General features: G+C 39.9%; 1 protein-coding gene across 2 annotated transcripts in view; it reads right to left on the reverse strand.

Moving 5' to 3' along the window:
- Window positions 1-18,432, reverse strand: part of jupb (junction plakoglobin b) — a 251,361-nt gene that overhangs the window by 95,913 nt on the left and 137,016 nt on the right. For both annotated transcript variants that reach the window (XM_062036727.1, XM_062036726.1), the window contains exons 4-5: window positions 11,701-11,954; window positions 7,234-7,472 (exon numbers count right to left, since the gene is read on the reverse strand). In XM_062036727.1, coding sequence (XP_061892711.1) covers window positions 7,234-7,472; window positions 11,701-11,954 — 493 coding nt within the window. The remainder of the gene's footprint in view (window positions 1-7,233; window positions 7,473-11,700; window positions 11,955-18,432) is intronic.

Below are 18,432 nucleotides of genomic sequence, written 5' to 3' on the forward strand. Positions count from 1 at the left end.
ATACATATCTGTAAATAATTATTAAATACATAAATAATAATATAGTTCTTATGAATAAATAGTTAAGTAATTTATGGCTCATATCAGGAGATGAAAAAGATGATTTCCTTTTTTAATAAGGTTCAAGATGTTTATCAGGATTCTTCTTGTTTGTACTTTGTGAAGACTTTGAGTTTTGTTTTTTTAAAGTGGATCATATTGGTACAAATTTTTGACTTCTTTGCTCTATTATTGCCATAATTCAATTCCACATACTGATATGCTAAAGGTCTTAAGTGTTGTACGTGCGTACAGATGTTTTAAATTCAATTTCATTAAACACACTTGAGTTGTCCTCTTTCTGAAAACGAGAGGAAAGGAGAAGAAAGCAAACATATTTTTTGGAAGGAAAATGGGAGGCATCATATATTATCAATATACTTTATATTGAATACAAATTATTTCAGAAAAATAAATAAAATGCCATTAAAATGGTTTAATTTCATTCATTTTAACCAGCCACTAACGTGAACAGAAGTTGTACAATTATAAAATGGTATTGCTGATATGTCTAATAATTATATTTCTGACAATCCAAACATGTTGACACGCACATGTACAGAAGATTGTCTATCCATCACCCATCATTGATCGCGGCGCGGCCTTCCGTGCCAGTTTGCACGCCCATTCACTTGCAGAACAGTTTTAGCCTTAATAAATCACATTGCAAGTGCAAAATGATGTTTTTAAAAAAACGCGAACCCTGAGTAGATTAGGCCTTACTTATGCTTTTGTTTGGGTCAGTAAATAACTGAGCATTGATTCTCTGCAGGGCTAGCAGTTAACTAGTGTCAGTCTATAAACAATATATCAACACACTAAAAAATGCTGGGTTATTTAACCCAATTTATGAGTTGCGAGTGTTGGGTTAAATTTTGGAGTTATTTTTATGAAGAGCAATCCATTTTTGGGGTTATAAGGGTATTATTTTAACTCAATTTCTGAGTTTTCAAAACAATGAACCATTTGCGGGTTGTTTTTCAATGAGTAACGTGTTTTTGGGTAAAAGGCTTTTTTAATTTTTTGATAAAAGAATTTGACTTTTTTCTTGAAGGGAATTTTATTAAGGATTCATCTCATTGACATTATTTACGGGGGGCGTGGCCTGCGGGCCTGCCGCGGAATGGGGTGTGCCAGGACCGGCCTCGAAGACAGCAACAAGTGAGTAGATGGCCCAGGTGGACCTTGTTATCTAATCACCTGTCGCCTTTATTAGCAGCAGCCGGGGTTGAGACACGTAGTTGGAGGTCCTGCTGAGCGGACGCAGGAGAGAAAGACATTTTGCTGGAAAGCAAAAGCCTCTGCACGTTTACGAAAATAAAAACAGTGTTATACCCTGAATTCGGGCTCTCCTAGCAGAGTGTGGTGGTCCGAAGAACCCACTAGAGGGCAACCTCTACATTGTGATTCTTATTTGTAACGATTCTTCAATCCAATCCACTTTATTTAAATAGCACATTTAAACAACAAAAATGTTTCCAAAGTGCTGCACAACAATATTAAAAACAATATTAAAAACAATATTCAAATATTATCCTTAGCTCCACCAATGACTGAATAAAAACAAAAAACAAAAAATAAATAAATATAAAACCAATATAAAAACAATATAAAAATAAATATGACTAAAAACTATTTTAAAGGGTAAAACCAATTTAAACAGTAAATAGAAATCAAAATGTATTAAAAAAAAAACACAGGACAACAGAGGACCACACAACTCACGTAGTGTTAAAAGCCAACCAATTTTAAAAAATTAAAAATGTCTGTCTCTCCTGCGTCCGCTCAGCAGCACCTCCAACTCCAACTACGTGTCTCATCCCGGCTGCTGCTAATAAAGGCGACAGGTGATTAGATAACAAGGCCCACCTGGGACATCTACTCACCTGTTGCTGTCTTCGAGGCCGGTCCTGGCACACCCCGTTCCGCGGCAGGCCCGCAGGCCACGCCCCCCTCCACAGTGTGATTGTAAACAATGTCAATGAGATGAATCCTTAATAAAATTCCCTTCAAGAAAAAAGTACATTTTTTATTTTAAAAAAAAAGCCTTTACCCAAAAATGCGTTTTCTCATTGAAAAACAACCCAAAAATGGTTCATAGTTTTGAAAACCCAGAAATTGAGTTAAAATAATACCCTTATAACCCCAAAAATGGATTGCTCTTCATAAAAATAACTCCCCATTCCGCGGCAGGCCCGCAGGCCACGCCCCCCTCCACACACACACATCTTATGTACATGAAAATATTTGAGAATGCTGTATAGAACTACTACGGCAATTCTTGTAAAATAAATAAAATAAAATGTCACTCATATCTTGCTTTTGAGTATATTTTAATGGATTATAAATCATTTTAAAAGTAGTTGTGAAGGAGTAGGACAAACCAGCAGTAAAATGATGATCCATTGCCCGGATCATGTTTTGTTCTGTTAGTTAGACTACCTCACTTGTGTTTTCAACACCCCTGGGTGTGTGTTTTACTTGCCGTGACTGCAGATTAGTTTCACCAGCCTCTGATTAGTGTTTGGGGCGCTCACCAGCTCCTGGGCACTAATCAGAGCGCTACTTATTCCTGTTTTTCGCCACAATCAGTCTGGCTTCCTTGTTTGCGTCACGCAACAGTGACCACGTCTTCTATTCTGCTTCCAGAATTAGGTGCAAACAATCGTTGATTCTTGTACCTGTGCTAAGCGTCGCCATAGCGCCCGCGCTACCGGCACGCTTTTCTGTATTTTTGCATGATTCATGGACAATAAATCAATGTCTCACCTGCACCTCGCCTGCCGAGTTCCTGCTGCGTCTTGGGAGAACGATCCGTGCAACATTAACTTGACTAAATAACCCAACATTGTGGTGAGCATAACTCAGCTTTTGTGTTATATAATTCAACCCAATAGTTTGGTTGTTAATAACCCAACATCATAACTCCATCCATTCATCCATTCATCTTCTTCGGCTTATCCGAGGTCAGGTCGCGGGGGCAGCAGCCTAAGCAGGGAAGCCCAGACTTCCCTCCCCCCAGCCACTTCTTCCAGCTCCTCCCGGGGGATCCCGAGGCGTTCCCAGGCCAGCCGGGAGACATAGTCTTCCCAACGTGTCCTGGGTCTTCCCCGTGGCCTCCTACCGGTCGGACGTGCCCTAAACACCTCCCTAGGGAGGCGTTCGGGTGGCATCCTGACCAGATGCCCGAACCACCTCATCTGGCTCCTCTCCATGTGGAGGAGCAGCGGCTTTACTTTGAGCTCCCTCCATTCTTGTTTTATGTAGAGCTTCAGTCGTTCAACAGTCCGGGAGACAGGTCTGGACTGCAGGCGGGCCAGGAAAGTACCCGCACTCTTTTTCTCAGAGCTTCTCACCCTATCTCTAAGGGAGAGACCCGCCACCCGGCGGAGGAAACTCATTTGGGCTGCTTGTATCCGTGATCTTGTCCTTTCGGTCATAACCCAAAGCTCATAGGTGAGGATGGGAATGTAGATCGACCGGTAAATTGAGAGCTTTGCCTTCCGGCTCAGCTCCTTCTTCACCACACCACAACGGATCGATACAGCGTCCGCATTACTGAAGACGCCGCACCGATCCGCCTGTCGACCTCACGATCCCACTCTTCCCTCACTCGTGAACAAGACTCCGAGGTAGGGATGATGTTTGATAAGGAATTATCGAGTTCGAGCCTATTATCGAATCCTCTTATCGAACCGATTCCTTATCGAGTCCAGATAGGTTGTTGTATATGGAAAAAAACACAATATTTGGTTTAACAAAAGCTCACTTTTATTATATAATAAAAAAATAAAATCTAATAAATAAATAAATATTGACTGTTACCCCCCTAAAAAAATAAAATAAAATAAATACATATTGACTCTTGTTACCCAAAGTATATTAAGTGGGATTTTTCAGAGAAACAAATATATACAGTAACACAAAAACAACCTGTCTCTGTGATCACTATAGTTGTATAAATAATAATATAGTGTTAAATAAAATTAGTCCCTTGGGCACAAAACTGAAAATAATACAGCTCTCCAAAAAGTGCACTTCTGCTGCTATTGGAACATAACTGTTTGTTATGATGCTTTGACATTTTTGCACTTTATTTCTTTATTGAAAGAACATTCTATGAAGAGAAAAGTTGTTTGCAAATGTGGTTACAATGCTAAAAAATGAAAAGTTAAAGCTAAAAAAAGAAATACACTTTATTGAGTTAACATTATTTCTTTATAGGGGGGAAAATGTTATGAGCTAGAGAATATAACAACTACACTACCCAGCATGCAACGGGAGTGACGAGCATGCGCGGTAGCCCCGAAAAGTGTTGCATGTTGCCACGCTGTGAAAGTAAACGTCAAGAACTCAGCCAACACGCCTCGTCTGCATTATTTATAATTAGACAGACAACACATCTACAGTGTGATTTTGTTTTGTTTACAAGGAAAGAAAAACAAAAGTTAAAAAAGGGAGATATGTTGTATATATATGTATGTGCTGCGGTTGTTTTAAGAACGTTGCGACAGCTGCCGTAAAGGAGGTGCGTTGCTAGCCTGGTTGCTATGTTTCCGGTTGGTCGTAAAAGTGTTCGTCATGTGTTTTACCCTGCTAAAATCTCTCAGTAAAGTTATTCGATGGATGATAGCTTTTGTTTTGAACTTTATTACACCTTGGAGCGCTTTTTCCCGTCCATTGTTTTCCTGCTTTCGCTATCTGCGCCTAATGACTGAGCTACATGACGTCATTTATTGTGATGTCCCACGGAGCATTTCTGGTCGGGACGGGATTCGAATAAAGAATCAACTCTTTTCCTTTACTATAGTGGTCTCGATAACGGGTACCGGTTCTCAAAAAGGGATTAGAGTCAGAGGACTCGGTTGTGAAGTGAAGTGAAGTGAATTATATTTATATAGCGCTTTTTCTCTAGTGACTCAAAGCGCTTTACATAGTGAAACCCAATATCTAAGTTACATTTAAACCAGTGTGGGTGGCACTGGGAGCAGGTGGGTAAAGTGTCTTGCCCAAGGACACAACGGCAGTGACTAGGATGGCGGAAGCGGGGATCGAACCTGGAACCCTCAAGCTGCTGGCACGGCCACTCTACCAACCGAGCTATACCGCCCCTTCTTATCAAACAACCGGGAAAACCGGTTTCGAGTATCATCCCTACTCCGAGGTACTTGAACTCCTCCACTTGAGGCAAGATCTCCTCCCTAACCCGGAGACGGCACTCCACCCGTTTCCGGGCGAGAACCATGGACATCATAACTCAACTTTTTTGGTTAAATATTTCAATGCAAAAGTTGGGTTGAAAAAAATTTACCCAAAATGTTGAGTTAAAATAACTCAAATAAGGGGTTCGTCCTTTTCTGTACCAGCAGTTGGGTTAAAAGTACAGAATAGTGCTGCTAGGATCCTGATGAGAGTGCGGAAATACGACCGTATCACACCAACTCTCAAATCCCTTCCCTGGTTTCCTGTTCCACTCAGGATTGAATACAAAGTCTCCCTACTAACCCACCAGTGCCTCCATGGAAATGCCCCCCTCTACCTCAAAGAACTACTCACCCCCAAATCCTCCACACGACACCTCCACTCCGGACAGGCTAACCTCCTCCAACCTCCGAGGACAAAGCTACGAACTATGGGAGATCAGGCTTTCTGCTCCGCCGCTCCCAGTCTGTGGAACGCTCTCCCTGACCACCTGAGGGCACCACAGACTGTGGATGCTTTTAAAAAAGGTTTAAAAACCTTCTTTTAAAAATATGCATACTAGTTCTAGCTATTTGGCTGTTGTAGTTTTTATTTTGTATTTATTTTTTATTATCTTTTTATTCTTATTTTATTTTTGTAACACACTGTCACACTTTGAGGTTGTTTACTCAATGTAAAGTGCTTTTTACAAATAAAATATATTATTATTTTTATTATTATTAAAATTGGGTTATTTTTTAACCCAACATGTTTTAGTGTGTAAGTACTTGCAATACTACCGGTGTTTCTCCTAATGTTGGAAAAAGGAGGTGGGGGGAAAAGGAGAGGGGTTTTCCATAGGAGCAGAGGCCACTATTTGAGTAACTATGCAACCACTATTATGTTAGATCCACTATGGACTGGACTCTCACACTATTATGTTATATCCACTATGGACTGTACTCTCACTATTATGTTAGATCCACTATGGACTGGACTCTCACTATTATGTTAGATCCACTATGGACTGGACTCTCACACTATTATGTTAGATCCACTATGGACTGGACTCTCACTATTATGTTAGATTCACTATGGACTGGACTCTCACACTATTATGTTAGATCCACTATGGACTGGACTCCCCCTATTATGTTAGATCCACTATGGACTGGACTCTCACTATTATGTTAGATCCACTATGGACTGGACTCTCACTATTATGTTAGATCCACTATGGACTGGACTCTCACTATTATGTTAGATCCACTATGGACTGGACTCTCACACTATTATGTTAGATCCACTATGGACTGGACTCTCACTATTATGTTAGATCCACTATGGACTGGACTCTCACACTATTATGTTAGATCCACTATGGACTGGACTCTCACTATTATGTTAGATCCACTATGGACTGGACTCTCACTATTATGTTAGATCCACTATGGACTGGACTCTCACTATTATGTTAGATCCACTATACACTGGACTCTCACTATTATGTCAGATCCACTATGGACTGGACTCTCACACTATTATGTTAAATCCACTATGGACTGGACTCTCACACTATTATGTTAGATCCACTATGGACTGGACTCCCCCTATTATGTTAGATCCACTATGGACTGGACTCTCGATATTATGTTAGATCCACTATGGACTGTACTCTCACTATTATGTTAGATCCACTATGGACTGGACTCTCACTATTATGTTAGATCCACTATGGACTGGACTCTCACTATTATGTTAGATCCACTATGGACTGGACTCTCACACTATTATGTTAGATCCACTATGGACTGGACTCCCCCTATTATGTTAGATCCACTATGGACTGGACTCTCACTATTATGTCAGATCCACTATGGACTGGACTCTCACTATTATGTTAGATCCACTATGGACTGGACTCTCACTATTATGTCAGATCCACTATGGACTGGACTAATAATAATTTTTCCTTATTTTACTTTGTGGACCAAAAACAAGGTTTTGTCCTACCTTAGCATGCGAACCAGCGCTGGTATTCCTCCGGACTTGAATATGACCTGCAGTCCCTCACTCTGGTGTGACAGGCTGTGGAGGATGCTCGCCGTGCAGCGAGCCGTCTCCATGTCAACCGCCGTCGTCATGGCCCGGACCACCGCTCCTATCATGGCCGGGGACTGCACCAGCACCCGGCGACTGGCCTCCTTGCGGGTGAGCTGGTTGACTATCATGGCGGCCTTGTTCACCACGACCTGGTAAATGCAGCAAGACACGTGGTTTTGTCATTAGTCAAAGCTTGCTATCCAGGAATGGAAGTCAATATTTTGCTTAATTTTTAGAAGGTTATATATTGAATTACACAACCTGACTATAACAGATTATTTATCACAATGTACTGCATGGAGGGGATTCATATGGCCTCAATCGTCGCGGTTTACCTGACACATGAAAAGTGACGAATTATGAGGGTGCGCTATCCACTTTAGCCACCAGACGGCAGTAATCTTGAATATCTTAAAATGTGTTTTGAGGCAATTGCAACTATGACCACAGCGTCAGTTGCTGTGTAAAGTGGTGCTTTCCATCATTTTCAGCAGACTGCATGGCAAAACAATTAACAACCCCCAGCCATATGAATCCCTTCCCTACTGTTGATTAGGGATGTGAGTCGACGGTGACCACATGATACGATTCGATTCAATTCTCGGGGGTACCGATTCAATTCAGAATCGATACTTTTTTTTTAATAACATTGGATGCAAGTTCTATGATTAACTACATTCCTCCATAAAAATAGAGAAAACAGCTTTGATCAATTTCTTTATTACTTAAAAGTAAACTAGTTTTGTTTAATACAATTCTACCCAAACATTTAATTAAAGTCAAATACAAATAACGCAAACAGAGAAGTATCCAACACTTCTCTTTTCTAGAGTCAATATGTACAGCATGTATGGGCATTTACATTAACAATATGATTTAAAAAACAAAATGCAAAAATAATATATAACAAAAATTAAAAAACTATTAAAAAAAAGGATTACTACCTCTATATATATATATATATATATATATATATATATATATATATATATATATATATATATATATATATATATATATATAAATAAATATATATATATATATATATATATATATATATATATATATATATATATATATATATATATATATATATATATATATATATATATGTGTGTATGTATATACATAAATATATATATATGTATCTGTTTATATATTTTTATTTTATTTCTGATTATTATTATTATTAATGTATTTCTTTTTTTGTTTGTTTAACTGATGTATTTGTAGATACTACTTTGTTTTGTTTTTTTGCTGTTTCTTTCTTTTTTGGGGGTGGGGGGGTGGGGTGGTGGTATGGTTGGGATATAAACAAAAAATATTTTGACATTTAGGGCAGACAACAGATATATGATGTATGAGAATATTGTATGTAATGGATAGGAATGTATGATGCTGGATGTCAATAAAAATAAAAATTAAAATTAAAAAAGAAAAACAAAATGCAAAAAAAAATTAAAATAAATAAATAAAAAATATAAAAAATTGATTAGGGTGTACCCGAATGCAGCTAAGGTAGGCTCCAGCACCCCCGCGACCCCGAAAGGGACAAGTGGTAGAAAATGGATGGATTTTTTAATCGATTAAGTATCGTTATAAATAAGAATCACTATTAATCTGAAAAATCAATTTTTTGACACCCCTACTGTGTAACCGTAGTTTATTATTGAATCAAAAAAGTAATAAGAAAAACAATGTTCATCCGTAACCATTTGCTAATAGCAAGATCCTCCAGCTAAAGATTGACATAACTTTGTTTTTTCCAACTATGCGAACAAAGAAAGCAGGTGCGAAGGACAGCGCTGAGAAGATGTGGATGATATTCATTGAATTAAAGAAAGAAATCATCGAAAAAAACATGACACAGCTGCTAGGCTGCACCATGCTGGAGTAGTCAGGGTCGATAAAGCCAGTCAAGGATGTTAAAATAATAACAAAACATAGGACATTTACCTATGAAAATATGGAGAAGCTGCTGATGACGTGTTTGACGGAGAAGCAGCTCGAAGGAGATACAATAGAAGTCCATTCTCCAAGGTAAATGATTAGTACATTACTGTAGTTGTGTATAGTACATTCCATTGTATTGTTTGTCATACAATATTTATTATTTCAACATTTGTTTTTCTTTTTTAAAAGCATGTAACATGTTACAATGATGGCGTTTGGGGGGCCCAAGCACCGATTAAATTGATTTTAATTTGTTTCAATGGGGAGCGCTGTTTCGCACAACAAGTTTTATAAAGCTGCGTCACAGAACCAAATAAACTTGAATCTCGAGCAGTGTTGGGACTAACGCGTTACTGTAACGCCATTACTTTCAGCGGTAAGTAGTAATCTAACACGTTATTTTTTATATCCAGTAACTCAGTTAACGTTACTACATGATGCGTTACTGCGTTATTTTACGTTATTTTTCATGTAGTATCGGCTAGAAACTGAGAAGATCTGTGAGTGTTTTATTGGAGAGCTGCAGAAGAGGCGACCGGAAAAGAGGCGTGTGGCGTGTACGTGTGTATGTGTGTGTGTGTGGGAGGGGGCGTGTCTGTGTTTACTAACAAGACATGGCGAAGCCAGAAGTCGAGTTTCTTAACATGGAGATATTCTCACTACTTTTCTTTTGTCGACCACAAAGAAAATAACATTTTAGTTAAATGTAAGTTGTGTCTTGGACCAAAGATCCTATCCTAGCAATTCAAATCTGCTGAAACAGCTACAAAAGCAACATGCTTCGACGAAGCTAGTAAAGAGAGGCACACTTCACCTCCTAAGCAACAGCGGCTGGATTTTAACGAGGCACTGCGCACTGAAGGTACACACACTCTGTCAATTCTCTTATATACTCTTTCATTCTAGACTTCTAGAGTGTTTGATTATCACATCACTCTAAATGTATAGACTATAAAGTTCACAAACATAAAGAGGGATGCTAGTGGGCCAGGCCAATCTTTCCTTTCCTCTAAACTAAAACTGGGGAAATGTGTAGAGTGTTCTGGGCTTCGGACATGATTTTATTTCAGCATTCCTTGAGAGAAAAAAACGCCTGGTAAGGCTTTGTGTATGTAGTGTGTGCCTTCCTTGGTTTACAGCTATGTTGTTATTATGCTGTTTGTTACTTATGTATGTTATGTGGCAGCTATTTAAAATGGTTTTGTCAATTTGTTCTGGTCTGAAACAAATTGGCCCTTTGAAACACATCTTTGTCTTTGTGTGTTGTATGTAGACCACATTGCTTAGCAGAGTTCAGTGATGCAAATACATGTCAAGTTGATCAACACATTGTATTATTCTCCAGTGCAATAACAGTACTGAAATGAAGGCTAAAAGGGCATTAAAGGGGGCCTTAAAAAAAATAAAAAAAAATAAAATATATATATATAAGTAACTACTTACTTTTCACAGTAACACATTACTTTTTGGTGTAAGTAACTGAGTTACTTTTGAAATAATAACTAGTTACTGGTTTTCAGTAACTAACCCAACCCTGATCTCGAAGGGTACCACTGTATTTTACATAGTTTTCTGCATGTAATAGCACAATTATTTTCCTACAAAATGTGTTTTTCCTTTAATATTTTTGGATGTCTGAAACAGATTCATTACATTTACAATATTTTAAATGGAAAAATTGGTTTTCGTTCGGTTTTGGTGGCAGCAGCCTAAGCAGGGAAGCCCAGACTTCCCTCTCCCCAGCCACTTCGTCCAGCTCTTCCCGAGGGATCCCGAGGCGTTCCCAGGCCAGCCGGGAGACATAGTCTTCCCAACGTGTCCTGGGTCTTCCTCGTGGCCTCTTACCGGTCGGACGTGCCCTAAACACCTCCCTAGGGAGGCGTTCGGGTGGCATCCTGACCAAATTCCCGAACCACCTCACCTGGCTCCTCTCCATGTGGAGGAGTAGCGGCTTTACTTTGAGTTCCTCCCGGATGACAGAGTTTCTCACCCTATCTCTAAGGGAGAGACCCGCCACCCGGCGGAGGAAACTCATTTGGGCCGCTTGTACCCGTGATCTTGTCCTTTTGGTCATAACCCAAAGCTCATGACCATAGGTGAGGATGGGAACGTAGACCGACCGGTAAATTGAGAGCTTTGCCTTCCGGCTCAGCTCCTTCTTCACCACAACGGATCGATACAGCGTCCGCATTACTGAAGACGCCGCACCGATCCGCCTGTCGATCTCACGATCCACTCTTCCCTCACTTGTGAGCAAGACTCCGAGGTACTTGAACTCCTCCACTTGGGGCATATTTAGACTTTCCACATCTTAGTTTGCAAATAAGACAACATGTAAAATCATCTGGTTTTGAGACTGAGTGAAATAGGTAGGCGATGCATGAACGACCAACTCTTGAGTAAAGGAAAAGTGACAGGAAGTACCGGATCATCGTCTGCAAGCAGCTTAGTGAGCTCCGGCACGGCCCTCGTTGCCAGCTCTGCATCATCCTGGTAGTTGATCAGGTGGACTATGGCTGTCTTTAGCAACTGGGAGGGCTCCGCCAGTCTTTGCACGTTGCTCTGCTGCACGGGATCTGCTTGGGCCGGAATGGCTGCCTCTCCCTCCACCAGCGTCTCTGGGAACATGGCAGCCCTGACACGCTGAGCCCGGGTTAGTGAGTACTGAGCGTCTAAATCTGGGGAAATAAATTGTGACAAGAGAAGAGGGTGAAGTGACAACATCCGTTTTATGACCGCAGCGGACTACAGACTTCCTTTTTGATACCAGTGATATATTGGAGGAGCAGTATCCTGCCGGAATGTTATAGTTAAGAACCGAACCACAAAATACAATTGACAGTATTTTATAGATAGAGAGGTAAAACACAAGAATTGAACTTGATGAGTGAATGTCAATGTCAAACAAAATAAGACCCATCGTATATATTCTGTAGATCATATTGAATTTGGTACGTCGTGGACCGACATGTCTAATAATCTTGGTCAGTTAGTACTTGTGGGTACCTTTTGTATTCTCTTAACTGCTGCAACTTGACGACTAAGGAAATGAACGGTTGATGGCAACCTGAAATCCACACACGTTTCCTTTTAAAGTTAAACGTTCAAGTACCACTAACAGTCACCCACACACTAGGTGTGGTGAAATTACTCTCTGCATTTGACCCATCCCTTTGTTCCACACCCGAGGAGGTGAGGGGAGCAGTGAGCAGCAGCGGTAGCCCCGCTCGGGAATCATTTTGGTGATTTAACCCCCAATTCCAACCCTTGATGCTGAGTGCCAAGCAGGGAGGCAATGGGTTCCATTTTTATAGTCTTTGGTATGACTCGGCCAGGGTTTGAACTTACAACCTCATCCATTGAGTTTTTCCTTGCCCTGATGTGGGATCAGAGCCGAGGGTGTCGTTGCGGCTTGTGCAGCCCTTTGAGACATTTGTGATTAAGGGCTATATTAATGCACTTTGATTGATTGATTGCAGTGTTTCCCATAAATTGCCAAGCTACCTGTGGCGGTGGGGGCGTGGCTATGGGCGTGGTCACCATGACATCATCGAGTAATTTGCATAATTTACTAGAATGATATGATTTTCTCTAAAAATATACTTACTAATTAATGACAAAAGTTTTGTTTTAAATGTCCATCCATCCATCCATCCATCCATCCATTTTGCAATATAATTACAACACTTTATATACATATTTATATACAGATTTGAACAATAAGTTATTCACTGAAATATATTTATTAATTGTGGTTCTTACAGAAAATATATCTTATAAAAATATAAAAGCTAAAATGTCTCTAAAAGCTCTGCCCCTTTAATTAGTGCATACTAAATAATTTAATTTTAGCCTACTACTACAACCATATTATTTACCAGCAACATAAAGTGAAACAGAGGCAGAGGTGTCCTGCCACAGTCAGTAACAAATAAACAGAAAACAGTAGTGGTGGTAGATAGACACAAACCTTCATCAAACATCTGATCCACTGAACAAAGAGCTCCAAAAATCTTGATTCTACACTTCTCTTTTGTAAAGTAAATCTGAACAGCCGATTGGGCATTTACATCAACTATATGATTTGCCTGAGAAGCTGGACAGGACAAAAATGAAAAATAAATAAATAAAAGACGAAAAATCTATTTGTGGCGGCCTTAAAGGCCTACTGAAAGCCACTACTACCGACCACGCAGTCTGATAGTTTATATATCAATGATGAAATCTTAACATTGCAACACATGCCAATACGGCCGGGTTAACTTATAAAGTGCAATTTTAAATTTCCCGCTAAACTTCCGGTTGGAAACGCCTTTGGAGGATGACGTATGCGCGTGACGTAGCCAGTGAAACAGAGGTATGATCCCCCATTGAAGCCAATACGAAATAGCTCTGTTTTCATCTCATTATTCCACAGTATTCTGGACATCTGTTTTGGTGAATCTGTTGCAATTTGTTCATTGCACTATGGAGAAAGAAGCTGAGCAAGCAAAGAAGAAAGTTGTCGGTGCGAAGCGGAGTATTTTGCGAGGGAAGTCAGCAACACAACACAGCCGACGTTTCATTGTTTACATTCCCGAAAGATGCAGTCAAGATCGAAGAACTCGGACAACAGAGACTCTAACCAGGAGGACTTTGATTTGGATACACAGACGCAGACGTGATACCGTGAGTACGCAGCTGCGCCTCCAAACATTTGATCGCTTGCCCGTACGTGCGTGTCACGTACGTAACTTTGGTTAAATATATAAGCTTTATGAACCTTGGGTTAGGTGAATGGTCCTTTGGGCTGAGTGATTGTGTGTGTTGTGCAGGTGTTTGAATTGTATTTGCGGGTTATATGGACGGGATCCCGTCCATATAACCCGCTCGAGCTATAACTAGCTCGAGCTAGTAGCTAGGAGCTAGCATAAAAAACACCTAGGTGTTTTTATGTGGGATTAATTTGTGGCATATTAAATATAAGCCTGGTTGTGTTGTGGCTAATAGAGTATATTGTGTTTATTTACTGTTGTAGTCATTCCCAGCTGAATATCTCACAGCATCTTCCCTATCTGAATAGCTTCCACTCCCCACTAGTTCTTCACTTGCACTTTCCTCATCCACAAATCTTTCATCCTCGCTCAAATTAATGGGGAAATCGCCGCTTTCTCGGTCCGAATCGCTCTCACTTCTGGCGGCCATCATTGTAAACAATAGGGAACTTTGCGGAAATGTTCAACTGACTACGTCACGCTACTTCCGGTACGGGCAAGCCTTTTTTAAAATCAGATACCAAAAGTTGCGATCTTTATCGTCATTGTTCTCTACTAAATCCTTTCAGCTAAAATATGGCAATATCGCGAAATGATCAAGTATGACACATAGATCTGCTATCCCCGTTTAAATAAAACAAATGTCATTTCAGTAGGCCTTTAAGGGCTATATTAATGCACTTTGATTGATTGATTGGTTTGTTGCTGGATGTTTCAGTCGTTTGAGGCAGAAAATTGAAAAGAAAAGAAAACAAAAGTAGTCCGGACTTTGGGAGAGTGCAGGCGGAAGTTCTAATGGTTAGCAGTGAGCAAAGGTATAAAGGAGTCTTACCGATGAGTGCTTTATAGATTGTATTTGAATCAATGATAATGCCACCTTTAAATTACTGTATCACAAGCTGGACACTGACAAGTAATTACACTTAAATTGGTGGAAGTAATTTACAAAAATGCAATAAAAGTACTCGGTAAAAGGCCCATCATGTGTCACCGTTGCAGAATACTCAAGAAATACAATCTACTCAACTGGGGAAACTCAATAAAGTATGCCGATTCAATAATGACCTTGCACTACCTCCTCTCAAAAACGCTGTGAAGAGGAAGGCCAACAGAACCTACAAGGTCCGGCTCCACGGGGGGACCGTTTGGTGCCGTTTAGAAAAAGTGTGTGTGGGCAACTGTCCTTTTCCTAGCCAGCGTGTCAAACATGGAAGACAATTCCTGTAAACATAAGGGAACGAGCAACACAGGCAGCATTTAATAAATCCTTGAAAAGTTGCCTGCTTGGAAAACAAAACTGTAATCATAGTCTATAGGCGACTGGTGTACATGAAAGTGTATACTGTGAAATATGTATTTTATCAATTGTTTGATGTATTCAAGAAATGCAAAAGGGTAAATGTGTCTAAAGTAGAGTTTGTCCCGATACCAATATTTTGGTACCGGTACCAAAATTATTTCGATACTTTTGTAAATAAAGGGGACCACCAAAAATTGCATTATTGGCTTTATTTTGACTAAAAATCTTAGGGTACATTAAACATATGTTTATTATTGCAAGTTTGTACTTAAAGGCCTACTGAAAGCCACTACTACCGACCACGCAGTCTGATAGTTTATGTATCAATGATGAAATCTTAACATTGCAACACATGCCAATACGGCCGGGTTAACTTATAAAGTGACATTTTAAAATTCCCGGGAAATATCCGGCTGAAACATCGCGGTATGATGACGTATGCGCGTGACGAAGTCCGAGTAACGGAAGTTATGGTACCCCGTAGAATCCTATACAAAAAGCTCTGTTTTCATTTCATAATTCCACAGTATTCTGGACATCTTTTGCAATTTTTTTAATGAACAATGAAGGCTGCAAAGAAGACAGTTGTAGGTGGGATCGGTGTATTAGCAGCGGACTACAGCAACACAACCAGGAGGACTTTGTTGGAGCGCTAGCCGCGCTAGCCGCGCTAGCCGCGCTAGCCGCCGACTTCACCTTGACTTCACCTTGACTTCCTACGTCTCCGGGCCGCCAAACGCATCGGGTGAAGTCCTTCGTCCTTCTGCCGATCGCTGGAACGCAGGTGAGCACGGGTGTTGATGAGCAAATGAGGGCTATTTCTTTTGTTTCTATATGCAGTTAAAGCAAGATGCTATCACGTTAGCTCATGCTAAAGAGCTTCGCCGATGTATTGTCGTGGAGATAAAAGTCACTGTTAATGTCCATTTCGCCTTCTCGACTCTCATTTTCAAAAGGATATAGTATCCGAGGTGGTTTAAAATACAAATCCGTGATCCACAATAGAAAAAATAGAGAGTGTGGAATCCAATGAGCCAGCTTGTACCTAAGTTACGGTCGGAGCGAAAAAAGATATCTCTTGAACTGCATTCTAGTCCGTCACTCTAACGTTCCTCATCCACGAATCTTTCATCCTCACTCAAATTAATAGGGTAATCGTCGCTTTCTCGCTCCTAATATCTCTCGCTGCTGGTGTAAACAACGGGGAATTGTGAGCAGCACTACCGCTTGTGACGTCACGCTACTTCCGGTAGGGGCAAGGTTTTTTTTTATCAGCGAGCAAAAGTTGCGAACTTTATCGTCGATTTTCTCTACTAAATCCTTTCAGCAAAAATATGGCAATATCGCGAAATGATCAAGTATGACACATAGAATGGATCTGCTATCCCCGTTTGAATAAAAAAAATTCATTTCAGTAGGCCTTTAAATAAAATTGTGAACATACAAGACAACTTGTCTTTTATTAGTAAGTAAACAAACAAAGACTCCTAATTTATCTGCTGACATATGCAGTAACATATTGTGTCATTTATCATTCTATTATTTTGTCAAAATTATTAAGGACAAGAGGTAGAAAATGAATTATTAATCTACTTGTTCATTTACTGGTTATTTTCAGTTCCAACATGTTCTATCTACACTTCTGTTCAAATGTAATAATCACTTATTCTTCTGTTGTTTGGATGCTATACATTAGTTTTGGATGACACCACAAATTTGGGTATCAATCCGATACCAAGTGGTTACAGGATCATACTTTGGTCATATTCAAAGTCCTCATGTGTGCAGGGACGTACTTCCTGAGTTTATAAACATAATATAAACTTTAAAAAAAACGAAAGAAGATGTTGTGATGACAAAAAATATCGTAGTAGTATCGACTAGATACGCTCCTGTACTTGGTATCATTACAGTGAATGTCAGGTGTAGATCCACAAATGGCATTTGTTTACATTTTGACGCGGGTGAGCAACGGTGTGTAGTGAAGCATGTTTAGCTATTCCTCGTCCTGCAGGGATGATACTTGTAAGAAACTCACTTTATTTGTCGCCATGGACGCGAGGATTAGTGATTTAGAAGTAGCTAAAACACTGCCGACTGCGGATGGTCATTAGCTGCGAGCTAGCTAGCCATGTCTTAAAGATAGATAGATAGATAGATAGATAGATAGATAGATAGATAGATAGATAGATAGATAGATAGATAGATAGATAGATAGATAGATAGATAGATAGATAGATAGATAGATAGATAGATAGATAGATAGATAGATAGATAGATAGATAGATAGATAGATAGATAGATAGGTCTTTATTGTCATTGCACAAGTACAACGAAACTTTGTTTTCAGCACAAACCCGTTCAAGATTAGACAAACAAACATATTACAACGTACATCTCGACATATCTAGCAACAGAGGGAAGGGAGTGCGGGGTCATGATGGTAGGGCCGCAGCTCTCAGGCGCTGACCATCCTTTCATCACCCCTATGGGATTATCCATCTTAAAGCACCTCTTCCTGAGGGCGTTTCAGTGTTATAACTTCACCTTTATCGTTAGTTTTCAAGACAAAATTCGTCCGTTCTCCCTTTTCTGTCTACACACCGTGTCTGCTTGTAAGTACTCCGTGATTGTGCGCTGCCGAACACGCTCCTCTGCTCGTAAACCAACAATGACACGACAGGAACAATGACGGGTGCGCGGGGGGGATGGTGTACCGGTACATTTCAGAGGCGGTATAGTACCGAATATAATTCATTAGTATCGCGGTACTATACTAATACCGGTATACCGTACAACCCTAGACTATAACAGCATATTTTGCACCTAAATCTTGGAATTTTAAACTGTGTACGTGTTTTGTGGTGTCAAGGGACTGGAGATGGAAATGAGCCATTGGCTTGAATCTGAAATGTCAAATATTAATATGTATTTTGCCCTTTTAAATGAACTAAATCTCAGACAAACAGAGACCAATGCATGGTGACAAGGCAAACGGCAGCGTGATATACGATATCTAACTTGTAAAGGAGAGTGGATCTGTATAGTACATCTCCATAATCCAATATTTGGATTTAAAATAAGAAAAAAAAATTTGAGAGA

Source organism: Entelurus aequoreus, linkage group LG25 (assembly GCF_033978785.1).
Source record: "Entelurus aequoreus isolate RoL-2023_Sb linkage group LG25, RoL_Eaeq_v1.1, whole genome shotgun sequence".
Lineage (NCBI taxonomy): Eukaryota > Metazoa > Chordata > Actinopteri > Syngnathiformes > Syngnathidae > Entelurus > Entelurus aequoreus.